General features: G+C 38.1%; 3 protein-coding genes across 3 annotated transcripts; 2 read left to right on the top strand and 1 right to left on the bottom strand.

The window, feature by feature from the left end:
* Positions 1–69: 69 nt before the first annotated feature.
* Positions 70–4,670, bottom strand: tmx2a (thioredoxin-related transmembrane protein 2a). The gene is made up of 8 exons (XM_079249974.1): positions 4,334–4,670; positions 4,133–4,193; positions 3,680–3,793; positions 2,280–2,356; positions 1,930–2,036; positions 938–1,003; positions 714–843; positions 70–635 (listed from the first exon to the last, which is right to left on the bottom strand). The coding sequence occupies exons 1-8, from the start codon at positions 4,520–4,522 to the stop codon at positions 456–458; spliced, it is 924 nt and encodes a 307-aa protein (XP_079106100.1). The 5' UTR covers positions 4,523–4,670; the 3' UTR covers positions 70–455.
* Positions 4,671–4,686: 16 nt separating this feature from the next.
* Positions 4,687–7,858, top strand: pmf1 (polyamine modulated factor 1). Its single transcript, XM_079249975.1, has 5 exons — positions 4,687–4,911; positions 6,385–6,490; positions 6,674–6,774; positions 7,243–7,438; positions 7,722–7,858. Exons 1-5 carry the CDS (start codon positions 4,688–4,690, stop codon positions 7,785–7,787), a joined length of 693 nt encoding a protein of 230 aa, XP_079106101.1. The 5' UTR covers position 4,687; the 3' UTR covers positions 7,788–7,858.
* A 1,101-nt stretch (positions 7,859–8,959) lies between these two features.
* On the top strand, positions 8,960–13,745 carry med19a (mediator complex subunit 19a). Its single transcript, XM_079250428.1, has 6 exons — positions 8,960–9,449; positions 9,870–9,992; positions 11,876–12,009; positions 12,179–12,275; positions 12,358–12,452; positions 13,362–13,745. The coding sequence occupies exons 1-6, from the start codon at positions 9,230–9,232 to the stop codon at positions 13,425–13,427; spliced, it is 735 nt and encodes a 244-aa protein (XP_079106554.1). The 5' UTR covers positions 8,960–9,229; the 3' UTR covers positions 13,428–13,745.
* Positions 13,746–15,402: the final 1,657 nt, after the last annotated feature.

Genomic DNA, 15,402 nt, shown 5'->3' with positions numbered 1-15,402 from the left:
AAACTGTTAAATGTCATGAGTCTTATATGTGCACAAAGATTTGCTTTTATTTGTTTTTGAAATTTGACATAAAAGTAAACAGTGGTTGCAAAAGACAGGCGGCGACAGTTAACATGCATTGATGACAATGCTGAAAATGGCTAAATAAATACAAAACATTACTTTTTTTTTTTTTTTTTTTAAATAAATTAGATTCTGTAATAAAACACAGCCAAATAAATGGTTAATTTGAAATCTAGCTGCATTTGAATCAGGCTGCATCACAGCCATCAGACCTGGTAAGTGTCTGGCAGCTGTTTTTTTTTTTTAAATTGTGAAGACTCAAATATTGTCTACACTTCTTCGCACTTGTTGAACCTCTTATGTTCTCTACATTCCATACTATCTTGCATGTAAATGTAAAGCATGAAGACAAAGGAAAACATTTTATGCTCCCAATCCCTGCATTATCTGCCTCACTGGTCTTTCTTGCTTTCTGTTTGCTGCTCTGGGTTGTCGGATTCTTGATGAAGCTCATCACTCCCCTCTTCTGGCTGAGAGCCGTCGTGCTTCTCCTCCTTCAAACCAAGACTTTTGTTCAACTTCTTGGACTTTTGGAAAAGCTCGTTGAGATTAAACTCTCGTATGATGTTTTCCTACAGATGAAATAAGGATTATCGTTAGCTATGTTGTCTGCGTGTGTCTGAGTTTATCAAAGGCTGTGCCAGACACACCTCATTGAAGGTCCAAGATACAGCCCTCCCTTTATTATCCACCATTGGACGTCTCATGATTTCCCGCCCACCTTGAAAAAGCAGCAGCGAGGGTAGCTGCTTGGCCAGAGGTGATGTACTTACTTTGTACCTATTGAGAAATTATCCAAAGAATATAAATGTCAAAATCAAACATTTCTCAAAGGCAAAAACAACACTGTGGTGTAATGACGATGCAGACTAACCTCTGTGACACCTCTCCATAGCGACCAATGTCGACCTTCCCAAACCGGAGACCAGCACAGTTGTACCTGTTGTATGCAAAGGGGAGAGCCAAAAATCTAACCTGTGTTCAATGTCCTCAGATTAGATGACATTATGTTGTATAATTTTATGTATTAGTTGTGCTTGAAATCTTTAAATCCAAGTTTCTATAAATCTATACCAATATAACCTAAAACATCAGAAGGGTACCTAAATCTGAAAAGTAAATAGTTTTCCAGTTCAACAAAGATTAGCATTCATTACTTCTCACTTCTTTAATGCAAAGGAGGCCTAAATATTGCATATCTGAGTGGCAAAAAGTACATTAGTTTCTAACAGTAAGGTGATCAGGTGGTGCCTTCTGTTTTATTTAAAGTTAAAAAATGCAGATCAATACTTTTATACAACATTATTCAAGGCCTAATGACACAAATCTAAGGAAACTTGAATAAAAGTTGATTTTTATCAGGCTGGCAAAAGACATCCAGTGATGACTAAACAAACTTTGCTGCTTGGTGACAATTTTCTTAAGATCACACAGACCAGGAGTGTCCAAAGTCGGTCCTCAAGGACCGCTGTCCCAGGTGTTTGGTGGATCTTTCTTCCAACACACCTGGCCTCCACTAAATGAATCCAACAGCGAATGAAGTTCTGCCCAATGAGTGATTTGAGTCAGGTGTGTTGGAACAGGGATATATGGAAAACCTGCAGGATTGTGGCCTTCGAGGACTGGAGCTGGACACCCCTGACATAGATTAGACTAGTATTAGAGATTAGAGTACAATTTTTGGCTTTTATTGTTGTGTTGATTTAGTCTGTTCATCTCTGTGCTGACCTTGGGATGGATTAGATACATGTCAAGGGTTTACCCCACCTCTTGCCCAATAGCAGATGTGAAAGACAGTGAGTGTGAAACGCCATCAAAAGTGTAAGAAGTGGAGGGAGGATCAGTAATGTAATGATGATTCCTTACTTAAGAGAAAGGTCGGCAAAGACGGGTGCAAAGGACTGGCAGTCAGAGGACCAGTTGGCATAAAACTCAACTATCCATGTGACACGGCTGTCCCTCTGCAGCTCCTCCTAAGAACTCAATAACACAGAGACAAATTACAACAGAATACACAGATGTCTGTCATTTGTACACACTAACTTTTGAGGTTTAATCAGTTAAGGAAGTCTTGATTTTTTTACAGTTACAATATAAACTTCATTAATTCCACCCAAGTCAGATAATATTCTCAAAACACTAACCAGTAAATTTTTTCATTCTCACCGTACAGTTTTTATGTAACTAAACAAAGCCAAACAACATACAAGACTCACATCTATGGTCTTGTCACTAAAATACTTGATGTACTCTGGGCCCATGTAGAGAGGAGGCTTACAGGTCATAACAAAAGCTGGATATAAGACACAAAGAACAAAATATTTAAGTAGGCTGAAAACAATTTTAAATGTAAATGTAACAATTCATACAGTGTGAAGTTAATTCATTCATTTGTTCATTTATTTGTATTAAATAAATGTACAATCAGAGGTTCTAAAACAAAAAAACAAAATTAGTGAGATTTATTAAATACAAAAAACTCACATAAGGAGGCTATGGATTTGTTCTTTTGATTTCTTTGCAATGAGTGAGTAAACTACTTGTACAATGGCATCACCTACAGGTCGTTTTAAAAAACACACTGACTCCTGAACTGCTGAGATCACCCTGCAGCGTGACCACAGCGACTTGAAGCTGTTTCATATCGGTTTGAGGGGCACATATTCTCAGGAAAAAAGATCATCAGGTAAATTTGCAGTGACTTTGATGGATTTCTTTAAAAAATTGTGGAAATAAACTTGCCTGAACCATCTCTACCAACTGGTTTGGGTATGTAAACCCAAACTAAGTGTTTGTTTTAACACTGCGCATTCAAATTTCAGTCATTTCACTGTTGTTACATTATCATTAACTTCTTTTTTCACATCAATAATTTGCTTAAAAAAAACCCAAAAAACATTTATTCTGTTTGTTCTATTCTAAAACAAATAGAAAAACACAGAGAAACATTTCTCTTTGTTTTGTTTTTTGTTTTGTTAGTGTGAAAGTTAAAAGGGTTAAAAGGAGAAAAGGTCAAAAATAAAGCAGCTGCCAGTGCTTGTTCTAACCACTCAAGCACTGGGATGGGTTTAAATTTGATTATCACTAGCAGAATAGTTATTTTCTGCAAAAGACTGAGTTAATCTTGTTGATGTTGTGAATGCAGGGCTTCAGAGTAATCCTCTCTGACTGAATTAAACAGTGAGCAAGAATAGCTGAGTTGACTCATCTTTACAGCCGTAACAAATGCTTTCCTGTGAAATGTTTTTGGGACTGGGAACAAAATGTCTAAAGGTAGTATGAGTTGTTGTTGAAACAGTTCACAAACGTATAAGGTAATCAGGCCAAAGAGCAGGCCATTTCTATTGCACTAACAACTGGACAGAACTGATCATGAAATTATGTGGTTTTTGAAGCACTAGCCTGAGTAGAAGCCACAAAAACCAAGATGATTATTGAACCACATGTGTTCAGTTTTTATCTAAGCTGTTTTTTATTTTACAAAGACATAAAAACTTGCGGGCTTCTGGGGTCAAGTTGAGAAGCTGATGGCTCAATGATCAATATGAAATATCAACAAAACTCTTTTATTTCAGTAAAAGTAGAATTACATTTAAGAATGTTTAAAATCACTGACCAAGACACAGTGCCAGGTAGAGGATGCCGAGCCGAATGTCCAGCCTGAAGAAGAGGATGACATTGGCTACTTTACTGAACATAAACAAGTTGCCAATGTGCTGCTCCAAAGTGACTGAAATAAAGGAAGAGAAAATACGTAGATCAATGAATGAAGCAATGGAAAAACCTTCACATTTCTCAGCAAGGTCAAAGGAGGGTGGGATCACAGGGCACCTGTAATGTTTACAACACAAAAGAAGTTTCTAGTGAATCATTTCCTGGATTTGGGAAACCTCTACTGACCTCCGGTCAGGTCTTGTAGGCAGTTACACTTTAGACCTAAATATATTTAATAAATTCCATATATGCAGTATTGTATAAATATATGTGTGTGCGTGTGTTTATGTTCACCATACATATATCTATGCCAAATAGCTGAGGGGTGCAGCGGGGGAGGGGAGGGGGGACTTACTAGCTCTTCTGTTCTTCATCATTACTATTGCGCTGAGAAACATGAGGATCTCCAGTTCTCTCTGTGAAAAAAAAAAACAAAAAAACACAAATCCACTAAACAACACTGAGACAAGTGAGCTCTTATTGCGACTAAGTTGCACTCCACTATATTTAACAGCAGGAAGCACCGCTGCGCAACTCTATCCCCCCACATGCTCACCCAGTCAAAGTCGCAGGAGTTGCCGTCCTCCCGGTCGGACGCCAGGTGCTCGCACAGACCAGGAGCCTTTCGGACCACCAGGAAGGCGATGGTCATGAAAAATGACGTGATGTAGTAAGGTTTCAACAGCCATTTGTAGATCTGCGGTAAGTGGTACAAGAAGGTGCACAGTCCTGTGATTAAACCCATGTTCGCAGAGAGGACAGCACACCACCACCATAAATTTTAGAGGAGAAACAGAGCGACAGCTGAGCGTGTGGGCCGGGCTGCGCATGCGCACAAACGTCCACATCTGTCACGTTTTGGCTGCAGGGACTCGCCGTAGATTTGGCGGGTAGCGCGAAAAACCTAAACATGGAGGAATACGGCGTATCAAGCCAAAAGGAGGCTGCTGAACAACATGAAAAAGACTCTACTGAAGAACAGACCGATGCAGCTACGGAGGAAGCATCTTCAATGATGCGAAAGCAAAGAGCTGGTGGTAAGCCGACAGAGGAGACCACCCCTCGGTACAACCGGCTGAAGTTGTTCGACAAAGTGATGGAGAAGAGCCTGAACAAGTTTGTTGAACATGCTAGGTAAACGCTGAATTTGTTATGTAATGCCAGTAGGCCTTGACAGATTATCAAGTGGTCCATGGGAAATTGTCTATCGTTTCAAATACGGCTCTATCGGTTTCGCCACGGCTAGGTGCTTCACTGCAGTATTTTACGTCAAGACGTGCTTTACGCCATGCACGCTGCAATACATAAACAAACATTGAGGAAGGCGGTAGCAGACGGGTTTCAGAGCAGAGTAATTCACTAAAACATGAACAGCCATCCAAACCAATGAGATTTTTACAAAAGGAGGGGAGTTTTCATCTCTTTCGTATTGCTTTTAGACAAAACCACATTGCAGCGAACAAATATATTATTATAATAAGAAATGCAACCAACATAATTTCAGAAGTTGTGTTTTTGTTTACAAAAAAAATGACCTAACAGAATAGAAAATCACCTATTGATATCTGAACTATTGTTATAGCACAAAAATAAATGAGTGGTGAGGAAAAAAACATACAAAGAACAAGAACAAATAGCCACATTACTAACATGGACATTTTGAAGCTCAATTGCAAGAGATAGAAATATCTTCCTACATTGGCCAACTTGCTCAATATAACACAGTTGTATTATCACTCTTTTGACTGGAGGCTGTGCAGGGGAGTCTAACAATTTGTGTGGCATTTTTTGCATTAATAGCTCCAGAAGTTAGCAGCATATAGAGCCTTATTGTCACAGACTGATGCTGCAACAGATGGTCACAAATAGCTGGATGCAGCATCCCAGACTTATAAAAGATGAACAACATTTATCTGCAAATGTTGTGAATTACTTAAAACTATAGTTGGTAATCTTGCTCAGAGACATTTTTTTTTTTTTACTCTGGTTGAAGTGGTTCCACGTCCTGATAGTAGTCTGTACATGTTGTAACCATGAACATTAAGAAATAGTTAGATTCCCAGTTTTCTGTAAATCGGTAAAAACTCTGACCAATCCAAACGTTCGGACAGAAACAGAGTTGTTCATTATATTTCGTACACTTCTTCTCTCGGCTCCCCTTCTCCCCCTCCCTAACCGCATACCTGTTAGCCACACCCTACATATAAATAGCGTTTTAGGATGAAAATACAAAGTAATAAAGAAAAAACTCTGAAGGCAAACGTGGCTGAGAAAATGCAGGAAGTTTCCAACCTGGCTTGGTTTATGTGCCTCCTCCTGCTAAACAGCCACGAAAGAGAAAATTGTTGGTGGAAAAATCTATGAATAAAAAAGCTGTGGATCACACAAGGAGAAAAACCAGAGGGAGAGGAGCCAAGACAGGGGGCCACTTTCAAATCTTACTAGTTCCCCAACATTACCTACCCCAGCTTTAAACTTCCTTTAAAAAAGTGTGATCTGTGATGTCTTGTAAACCATTGTTTTGTTCAGTAATATTTGTGGATCTTTATATGTGTAAACAAAAATCTGTTGAAGCAATGTAACAATAAATATTGCTTTCATTCCCAGTTTTAAAGGATTTGCCAACATATTCCGTCCGCTGTACAAGAAAAATCCTCAGAGGATGGAAAACATTCACAAGCAGTTCACAGAAGAATTACAGAAAACTATACAGGTGAGACAATGAAATGCAGGTCTCCTGCCTTGTTTGTATCACAGCCAGAGTTTGAAATTTTGTTAAACTACAATTTTTTAAAGTTTTACTTTTTTATATATAATTTTCGAAAGTTAATTTTAGAATTGAAAGAATAGTGTATAAAAGATGTACCTTGTTTTACATGGGTGTGTCTGCATGAAGGAGGACATCAGCAGATTAGTTGAAGAAGGCATGTTAGAATTCAAACTGAATGAGCTGGACAAGCTGGAGGAAGCTGCCAAGAACAGTCCAGACCCTGCATGGTGAGTGAAACGTATTAAATATTCCTCACCCTCTAAGTGTAAATGCTTTCTTTTACAATAAATTATGTACAGGGTTAAAAAAGAACTAAACATAAATACTAAGATAATTTTCCTGCCACAAAATTCAGCTTTAAAATCAGTCTTGTATTTGACTTTGATGTTCTGTGTTTCTGAACATAAACTTCTGAGATCTTCTCATCTGTTTTTTTTCATATACCTGAAATGTTGAGCATTGTCTATTGCTAACTTTGTATTTCCATATTTAAATATTACACAGCAGCTTGTGGAGCTGTTGTGAAGACCATAAATTTTCTTAAGAATCATAATGGTAATCACTGAGAGAATCTTGTCATTGTCTGACAGCATGTATACAGAATATTTTGTCCACTGGTGTGTGTCTGTAGGACCCTTAACATTATCCCAATGCCTTGCATCACCGCTTGTCGTGTCTTTCTTATTTTCTCTTAGGCGGCCCAGTGGAAATCCTGAGCAGGATTTCTGCAGCTTTTTGACACCATACTATCAAAAGCAGGAAGCTTACATGCGACGGGAGCTGAAAAAGATCCAAGCAGAAAATGCTGCTCTGGCACAGAAGGTCCAGGCTGGCAGAGAGAGAATTGCTCACAGTGAACAGCGTATTTCCAAAGCTGTGGATGAGTGGAAGGTGAGAGCAAAATGACAGATGCCTAAAGGAGTTGTGATGTACTAATAAAGTGAACATATCACACACTACACTTCATTTATTCCTGTAAAAGCTATTTGACAATATTTATCAATATCTGCATTTCACAAAGTACTATTTTTTGGATTAGAGATTAATTTAAGTTGTATAGCAGAAAGGTTTGTTTCTTAAACGTATTAAGTCTTGTTGTAAAGCATACTGATGAACTATGTAGTTCTTTACTGTGACATAAAAAGTAAAATAAAACAAGTTTTCTTCTTCACAGGTGTCTGTGTCAGAGTTTGAAAAACTGTCATCTTCTCTGTGTCCCACTGATGTCTTCGACGTGTGATCTTCAAATTCATCAATGTGTCAACTAACTTATCTGTACATATTGTATTTACTGCAAGTTTCTAATAAATACATCTGAAATGATGACTTTGAGTTTCTTTTTTAGTATTGTAAAAAGTCTTGACACACTAATTTCCTTTATAATTTGCTTTTAAGAAGCCAAACATTTGTTTGTAATATTTAAGGTAGAATTGACCACACGTTTTTCAGACTTACAAGAAAGTCTGGGTTCATTTTTTTTTTTGTGTTTATTTTACATTGAAAACATTTTCAATCTGACTCTTATCTGTTTAGTTTTTCATTATAATTATCAATGAAGCCAAATAATAGTTAAAAAACAAAACAAAAAAAATTAATGGGATGAACACGAATGTGTCTACATGGAAGCCAACTTAGTAAATGGCCTAATAACTTGTACCTTTATGCCAAATTCATTTTTCTAAAGGTTTTCTAACACTCGTGTGTTTGTCCCACAAGATATGTATGAGGCCAATAAAATTCTGTTAGCTCTTTAACTTGCTTGCTCCACTTTTTACCAAATGTTCATACTGGTGGGTGTGAGATCTTTTGTGACCTCTCGAAGGGAAATAACCACTCCTCCCAGTAGCAAACAGTTGCAATTATCGGCAAAATACTGAAAGCAGATCGTGTGGCATTACATTTCACAAGTGAAATTGAATAATACCTACTTTACCAGATAAAAATAGATAAATCCAAATGCATCAATAAACATATGTTAGTATCAAATTTATTTATACATTTATTGATATTGTAGCTACCTTATGTTTTTGTTAAAAAGCATTATAAAAAAGATTTTAGTATCAAAGCACGTTGTTTTCAATGTTTGACAGTGACCTGTATCATAACATCTCTGCCCATCTCTGGCTTTCATTATGTTTTTTTTTTCCTGTCTGTAAGGCGTCTTGAGATGGTATTGCCGTGATTTGACGCTATATAAATAAAATTGGATTGAATTGAATTTCCCTGTGTAACGAACCGAACTGCGTGGAAAAATCTGGTTAAAAATCGTATAGTTATTGAGGTTGGGGCTACACCTTACAAATAAATACATTGAAGGTGCACGGAAGACCCATTCAAGAGGGCGGCGCGATGAGACGTCAGCTCGTGATGCTATGACGCGTCTACGTATATTATGTCTATGGTTTTGACTCCCCTTTTGTTTCTTACACAGCGTTATTCCTCTATCATACAACGTTCATTACTTTACACGCAAATGGACAATTATGCAAATTAGACGATTACGTCATTCAGCGACTTCTAGCGACTTTTAGACCAGCCAATAGCTACTTCCTTTATTGGGGAGTTTGCAACAGAGCAGGAGTTGAGGCACGGATGGATTCATGGTGGTCCACTTGCACATAGACTACAAGCTACACGAAACCGGCTTTTTCTTCCAACTTTAAAGTTCTACTGGCGATAAGTATGACGGAAATGTTTTCAACTCTGTTCGGGCAAAATGAAGCTCAGGGACCGCCCGGATCTTCGTCATTGGCTTTCGGACCAGGGAAGCCTCCACCGCCTATGTCCCAAAATCAAGTCTCAATGGCGGGGCAGATGCCACCACAGCTCGGGGATGAAGGCCCTGCTCTGCGGAAGCCAGGAGCCATGAATGAGCCTTTCTACTTATTACGAGAGCTTCCTGGTACAGTTGAATAATTTTAACAGGAGCATACACTGTGTGAATTTGTCATTTATACGAGTTCAGCTGCCGCCATGAACGGTTGTCAAGTAGTTGTAAACAATGTTGGCTACGTTTGCTACTTAGGTGCTAGCGACATTATTGTGTAAGCTTTTTCTGTGAATAGCTCTGTCTTTCTTTTTTAGTTTTTAACATACTTTTATTCTGAACAATTTTTTTTTTTTTTACATTTGTGACTCGAAGTGTAAACTCGAGCCTCCAAATCCAATTCAGTAATGTTATGCAACTGCTCATATATGAGGAGTAGCGTCAGCTGTAGGTGGAAAGGGTTTTCCAAACTACCAGCTCACCAACCCTGTAGCACGGTTCAAGTCTTCAGTCATTCCCATTTTTGCTAATATTAACTTTTTTTTTTCTTTTAAGTTGGAAACGAATTGACAGGCAACACCAATCTCATCACGCACTACAACTTGGAACATGCTTACAACAAATTCTGTGGAAAGAAGGTGAAGGAGAAGCTCAGCAACTTTCTGCCAGAGTTACCAGGTGAGTTGCTTTCAAGGCTCAGATGCAGCCAGACAGCCATGTAAGTATGATATATGAAAAGAAATAGAATTCTTCATCTGTTCTTAAACTTTTAGTGAGAAGCATATTATCCTGATTTAATATTGACAGCACATTCTTCAGATTTTTTCATGTGCACTGCAAGTTAAAAGTTTGGACATACTTTACCTATTGGATTTTATGGAAAAGTATGTCAATGTTTGAGTGGTATTGCATATCAGGAAAAGGGACATTTTAGTCCAGAAAAAAAGCTTCAGATGAAAAGAAAATGGCCAGCTTTTGCTACCAGGGTTGTTACTGACATTTAGTTGGCAGAAATGTAGTGTTATTTTCATACAACTGAGGTGTCTGAAGAGTGGGGAAAAACATCCCAATGTATTAATATTTTTATGATTTTCTAGGCCTGTCGCAATAAGCAATATGTCAATTAATCGCATTATAAGAAAAATTGCTTGCAATAAGTTTGCAGGGCGCAATAATTTTCATTTTGTCTGTCTTTACTCTCTCGCTCACTCTCTCTCACCCAAAGTGAGAGATGGCATTTGTTCTTAGACAATATTCACTAAACACAGCAATACGACAAGCTTCCATCTGCACCTAAAACACAACCATCAACTGCAGTTTTCCCAGCTGGGAAAAAAAGACCTTAACAACCAGGCTAGCTCCATCTTCCCGATAGTCCACAATCTCTGGGGTGTTTAACCGTCAGATTAAATACCAACAGGACAGTGAAACATGGCATACACTCAGATAGCATGGTTGATGTTGCCCTTTAATATTGTTAAAAATGCAACATTTTGAAAAATGTTGCAAACATTTCACAGGCAGTATGAATTGCCTGGATGAACATACATGTTACAAACGGCAATTCCACAACTTTACAATGACATGACCACATGTTCCAGATAACTACATTGCCAAAACCCCAGGAGAAATCCTGATCTGTTTTAGCAGACTGGGGACTGAATGAGCATAAACTAGTCTGCACATCAAGCTAAATGTTCCTTAGAAATAAAAGTTTATTGATCTTTAAAAGGGTGTACTTGCATTATTATGGTATTATTGTTAATTTAATTGAAAATGGTCTCAAAATGAAAACAATAATTGCTTGGCGCAATATCATCTTCTGTTGCAATCATTTCTGAGACAATTAATTGCAAAATTTGTTACTGTGACAGGCCTATGAATTTCTAATATTATCTTTGCTGTAGCTTGTGTTGAGTCTGCACCTGGTGAACTTCCTCCCCCATCTGCCATGTTTATATAATAGATGGAAGGCTTTTTTTTTTTCTTTTTTTTTTTAAAAATAACCCAAAATACTTTGATCTTACATAACATAGCAGCCCCACACTTAAAAAGTTGTGATAATTGCTGTAATAAACAGTTTGTAACTAACTCCTGTTTGTCAAATTCCTACACAAGCTACTGTCCAACGTCAATCATTTCACATATCTCTATGACCTGTCAAAAATAAAGTGTGATGTGTGGTCCTCAGCTTGTGTTGTTAAAAGTACCCTGGTCACTGTGCAATATAATGAGAAAATCCTTCTGGTTTTCTGATTTACAACGGCAACAAAGAGCCAGTGGATTGAAAGATAAATGGAACACAAAAGCTCTTTCCGGCCAGCTTTGTTTTTCTTTTTCCCCCCCCTTTTTACCCAAATTCTCATGAGGGCAGGGCAGGGTGAGGCCAGGTGTATTTAGCTGGTTGCAGCCTAAAATGCCACCCCTCGATCAAACTAAATCCTGCACATTGCAGGCATCTCCCGATTAAATGTTTAAGTTTGATTTCAGCTAGATACATTTATAATGATTTTCTTTTCTGCCTTTAATTCAACTATTCCTTTCTCTTGTGTGTGTCACAGGTATGATTGACTGTCCAGGGACTCAGGACGGCAGCTCATTGCGCTCTCTGATCGATAAACCTCCAGTGTGTGGGAACTCATTCAGCCCACTGACTGGCGCTCTGCTCACAGGCTTCAGACTACACACAGGACCGGTACATTAAATACACGGCAATGAATATATTATAAAGGGAGAGATTTTAAAAATGTGCATACTGATTTTTCCACCGACTAACAAGTCTGTTTGTAAAATATCTTCACTTCACAGTATTTTGGCCTGCTTCAAATGGATGTCTTTCATATATTTGTACTCTGTCCTCCCAGCTTCCAGAACAGTACAGACTAATGCACATACAGCCTCCAAAGAAGAAGAGCAAACACAAGCACAAGCACCATCGACCACAAGACCCATTACCACAAGGTATGGCACAATCTTCTTATACACACAGGTGCAGAGCTTAATGTTTTCAACTCATTGTCCTGCTTCTTTTGTGATGTTACAGAAACTCCATCAGACTCTGATCCTAAAAAGAAGAAGAAGAAGAGGGATGATGATCCCGATCGCAAGAAAAAGAAGAAAGACAAGAAAAAGAAGAAGGTATAACATTCCTAACAAGCCATAAATTTTCTCGAGTTTGTCATGATAGTAAATTGCTATGGAAACACAGAAGAGAACATCTGCCTCAAATGCTTATCCTCATATTCATCACACCAAATCCATTATGGTAATGGGAGACTGGGAGATAATGGTGAACTGACAGATAAGACAGGATCAGTTAAGAAAACCTTGTACAGTCTGTGAATTATTGTAAGCTTGGGGCAACACTTTCAAACACAACAGTAAATTTTAGACAAGAGACCAAAACTGATTTAAAGAGTTGTCAGTTGTCTTTTTCCTAGAATAGATCAACCAAAGCATAGATGTGAGCCAGAAACATGCAGTTATTTAAGATGCAATTACATGTGTGTGGTGGTTGCTTTGTATGTGCTAGGAGAGTTAGTTCTGGATGACTTTTTTAGTACTCAATTGAGGGTTTGAGTTTAATTCTAAATTTGAGATTTTTAAAAAAAACAAAACACAAAAAAAACTGACATTAAAAAAATTAATGGGCGCATCCCTGGTGAGTTGTTTTGGGCACGTCCCACCAGGGGGAGACCTTGCGGAAAACCCAGGATGTGCTGGAGGGATTACATTGACCTGAGAGCAACTTGGGATCTCCCTTGGACTCGCTGACAAATATGGCAGGGGAGAGGGGGCTCTGGGCTTCCCTATTTTGGCAGCTGTCCTTGTGACCCCACCCTGGATAAGCAGCAAGAAAATGAATGGATGATTTATGGAAGGAAAATAATCCTTATCAATGTTTAATAGCTCCATAGGTAATGGAGCAAACACACATTGAAGACTTGGTCCATGTTCTTTATGTCACCCAGCACTAAGACACAATAAAACCTTTTATTGTGAATCTAAAACACTGTTCACCATCTCTTTGTCTCCCTTACGCTCCAGAATCGCCACAGTCCTGACCACCCCGGCCTCGCTGGATCACAGCCCAACAGCAACAGTCTAAGATAGACAGGAGTGACTGTGTGCATGCCTGTGATTGAGTGTGTGATTTTTGTAAGAGGATAAGTGTGTTTTAAAAGTAATTGTATTATTAAAAGTATGTATAATGAGAGAAGTAAATGATTGTGTGTGAGTTTAAGCAGTGAAATGGTAGATTTGGGTCATGATGGGAAGAGTTGTTACAGACCAGTGTAAAAGGCAGATGAGTTGTGTGCTGTTTTGGATGACTGAACAATCACCGTATGTATGACTCAATTAAATTTTGTTTATCTTTTGACCATAATGCCAAAATCAAATAAACTTTGGTTATTTTTGGTGGCATATCTCCTTTAAGCCTTTCTAAGACTTCTTTGTAGTTTTATATTAAGCACTTAGATATATGCGATACTTTGCATATGTTGAGCCACTCCCCATTGTTTTCACATTTCCTTTGAAGCGGGTAAAAAAAGAAATGTAGTATCTTACAATTTTCTTTGTACTTTGTCTGTTTTGTGTAGTTATTTTTTTACACACTTTTAAGTCCAGTCCTCATACATTACAATTTTCGCAAGAATTCTTTGTTATATTTTGTTGCTGTTGTTTGCTAGATCACTTGTAAGTCATTCAAGCATTGAAAAAGAAAATATTACATTAAATTGACAGTATGGTGTTGTGTCCACTTATAACATTGAGCTTGGCATAAAAATAGCTGTCAAGAAGCCCATCCTACAGATGGGAAATGGGGATAAAAAGCTGAAGTTTGATAAATAACAGAAGTGGACAGAAAATGACCAGCAACAGGTCTTTCAGAGTGGCACATCTCCTTTAAAGCCTAGATCTTATTATTAAAGGTGTGTGGATAATTTTGGCAGAGAATTATCCACACACAAATTAAACAGAGAAAAGGAGCTTTCAAATGCCATTCAAGAAGCCTGGAGACGTAGACTAATCAAAGAAATGAGAAAGTAGCATATTTGAGAGGATTCAGACTATTGGACATTGTCATAGCTATTGTTAGAATCTTACATAATATTTTATCTTAGCATGTTAAAAAAAAAATTGGTGCTCATGTAGCGTGTTTTTGCCCCTGTGATGGACTGAGAACCTGTCCAGGGTGTACCCTGCCTCTCGCGCAATGATTGCTGGGAAAGGGTCCAGCTTCCCTGCGACCCTTAATTGGACTAAGCAGTTTGGACAATGAATGAATGAATATCCTGTTTTCTTGGTAAAATGTAAGTAAACGAGGGACAGCTTTTGTCTAGTACCATGCATAATGTGCACACATACAGTAGTTGTGTGACTGATACGGCCCTGCAATGGAGAAGTAAGTGAATGATTACAATGCCCACCCCCTCAAAAACTTTAAAAAATGTAATTCACAACATATTTGTACTTATACTTTTTTTGACCTTTCAAATGCACATGCTGGTTATATTGATTGAAACCAGGAAAGAAAAGTGTAAATTCAACATGACCTCAGCACCTTCATCCCATTGATATATACAGACATTGAATGAAGTTTCAGATTATGGGGTTGTAACATAAAATTCCATCAGAGGTGACCATTTAAATTCAAACAATCAATAAAGGCACGTGGAGGTCCCATTACCTCGAATACCGCGTCCTTAAGTTGTGGAGGCCATGAGACTGTTAAAGCTACAGATTGTTGTTGTTTACAGTACCTTGTTTGTAAAAAAAAAAAAAAGCAACAAGTGCCAAACTCAACCTCGCCACTTTTTACAGAACTTATTTATAAAATCACTTTTCAAGCAGAATCAACAGCAATTATGACCAAACTGGTGATCACAGGCCCAATTCTGTTTGCTCTTTTGAGGTCATGTGCTGCACTGTTGCTAAAGATGGCTTTGGTTTACAGAGAATGTTTGGCAGAGGCATTCATTTTAAATTCACTTGCATTGCTGAAACAAAGCATAAACTTTCCTTCAAAAGAGTGCGCAAAGATTCAAGAAGCTGAACATATTTCGTATGGAAAGGCAAGGGAAAA

The sequence above is a fragment of the Telmatherina bonti genome (assembly GCF_933228915.1).
Source record: "Telmatherina bonti genome assembly, chromosome: 12".
In the NCBI taxonomy this organism is placed as follows: domain Eukaryota; kingdom Metazoa; phylum Chordata; class Actinopteri; order Atheriniformes; family Telmatherinidae; genus Telmatherina; species Telmatherina bonti.
Note: the sequence above shows the minus strand (reverse complement) of the source record. Positions and strands in the feature narration are given on the sequence as shown.

Excerpts from the sequence above, each read along its gene's own strand:
- tmx2a (XM_079249974.1), bottom strand. The coding sequence starts at position 4,522 with ATGGGTTTAATCACAGGACTGTGCACCTTCTTGTACCACTTACCGCAG. Across the intron at positions 3,794-4,132 it reads GATGAAGAACAGAAGAGCTA|TCACTTTGGAGCAGCACATT; the intron begins GTAAGTCCCCCC and ends CCTTTATTTCAG. Across the intron at positions 2,357-3,679 it reads CTACCTGGCACTGTGTCTTG|CTTTTGTTATGACCTGTAAG; the intron begins GTCAGTGATTTT and ends TCTTATATCCAG.
- pmf1 (XM_079249975.1), top strand. The coding sequence starts at position 4,688 with ATGGAGGAATACGGCGTATCAAGCCAAAAGGAGGCTGCTGAACAACAT. Across the intron at positions 4,912-6,384 it reads AAGTTTGTTGAACATGCTAG|TTTTAAAGGATTTGCCAACA; the intron begins GTAAACGCTGAA and ends TTTCATTCCCAG. Across the intron at positions 7,439-7,721 it reads AAGCTGTGGATGAGTGGAAG|GTGTCTGTGTCAGAGTTTGA; the intron begins GTGAGAGCAAAA and ends TCTTCTTCACAG.
- med19a (XM_079250428.1), top strand. The coding sequence starts at position 9,230 with ATGACGGAAATGTTTTCAACTCTGTTCGGGCAAAATGAAGCTCAGGGA. Across the intron at positions 12,010-12,178 it reads TCAGACTACACACAGGACCG|CTTCCAGAACAGTACAGACT; the intron begins GTACATTAAATA and ends CTGTCCTCCCAG. Across the intron at positions 12,453-13,361 it reads AAGACAAGAAAAAGAAGAAG|AATCGCCACAGTCCTGACCA; the intron begins GTATAACATTCC and ends CTTACGCTCCAG.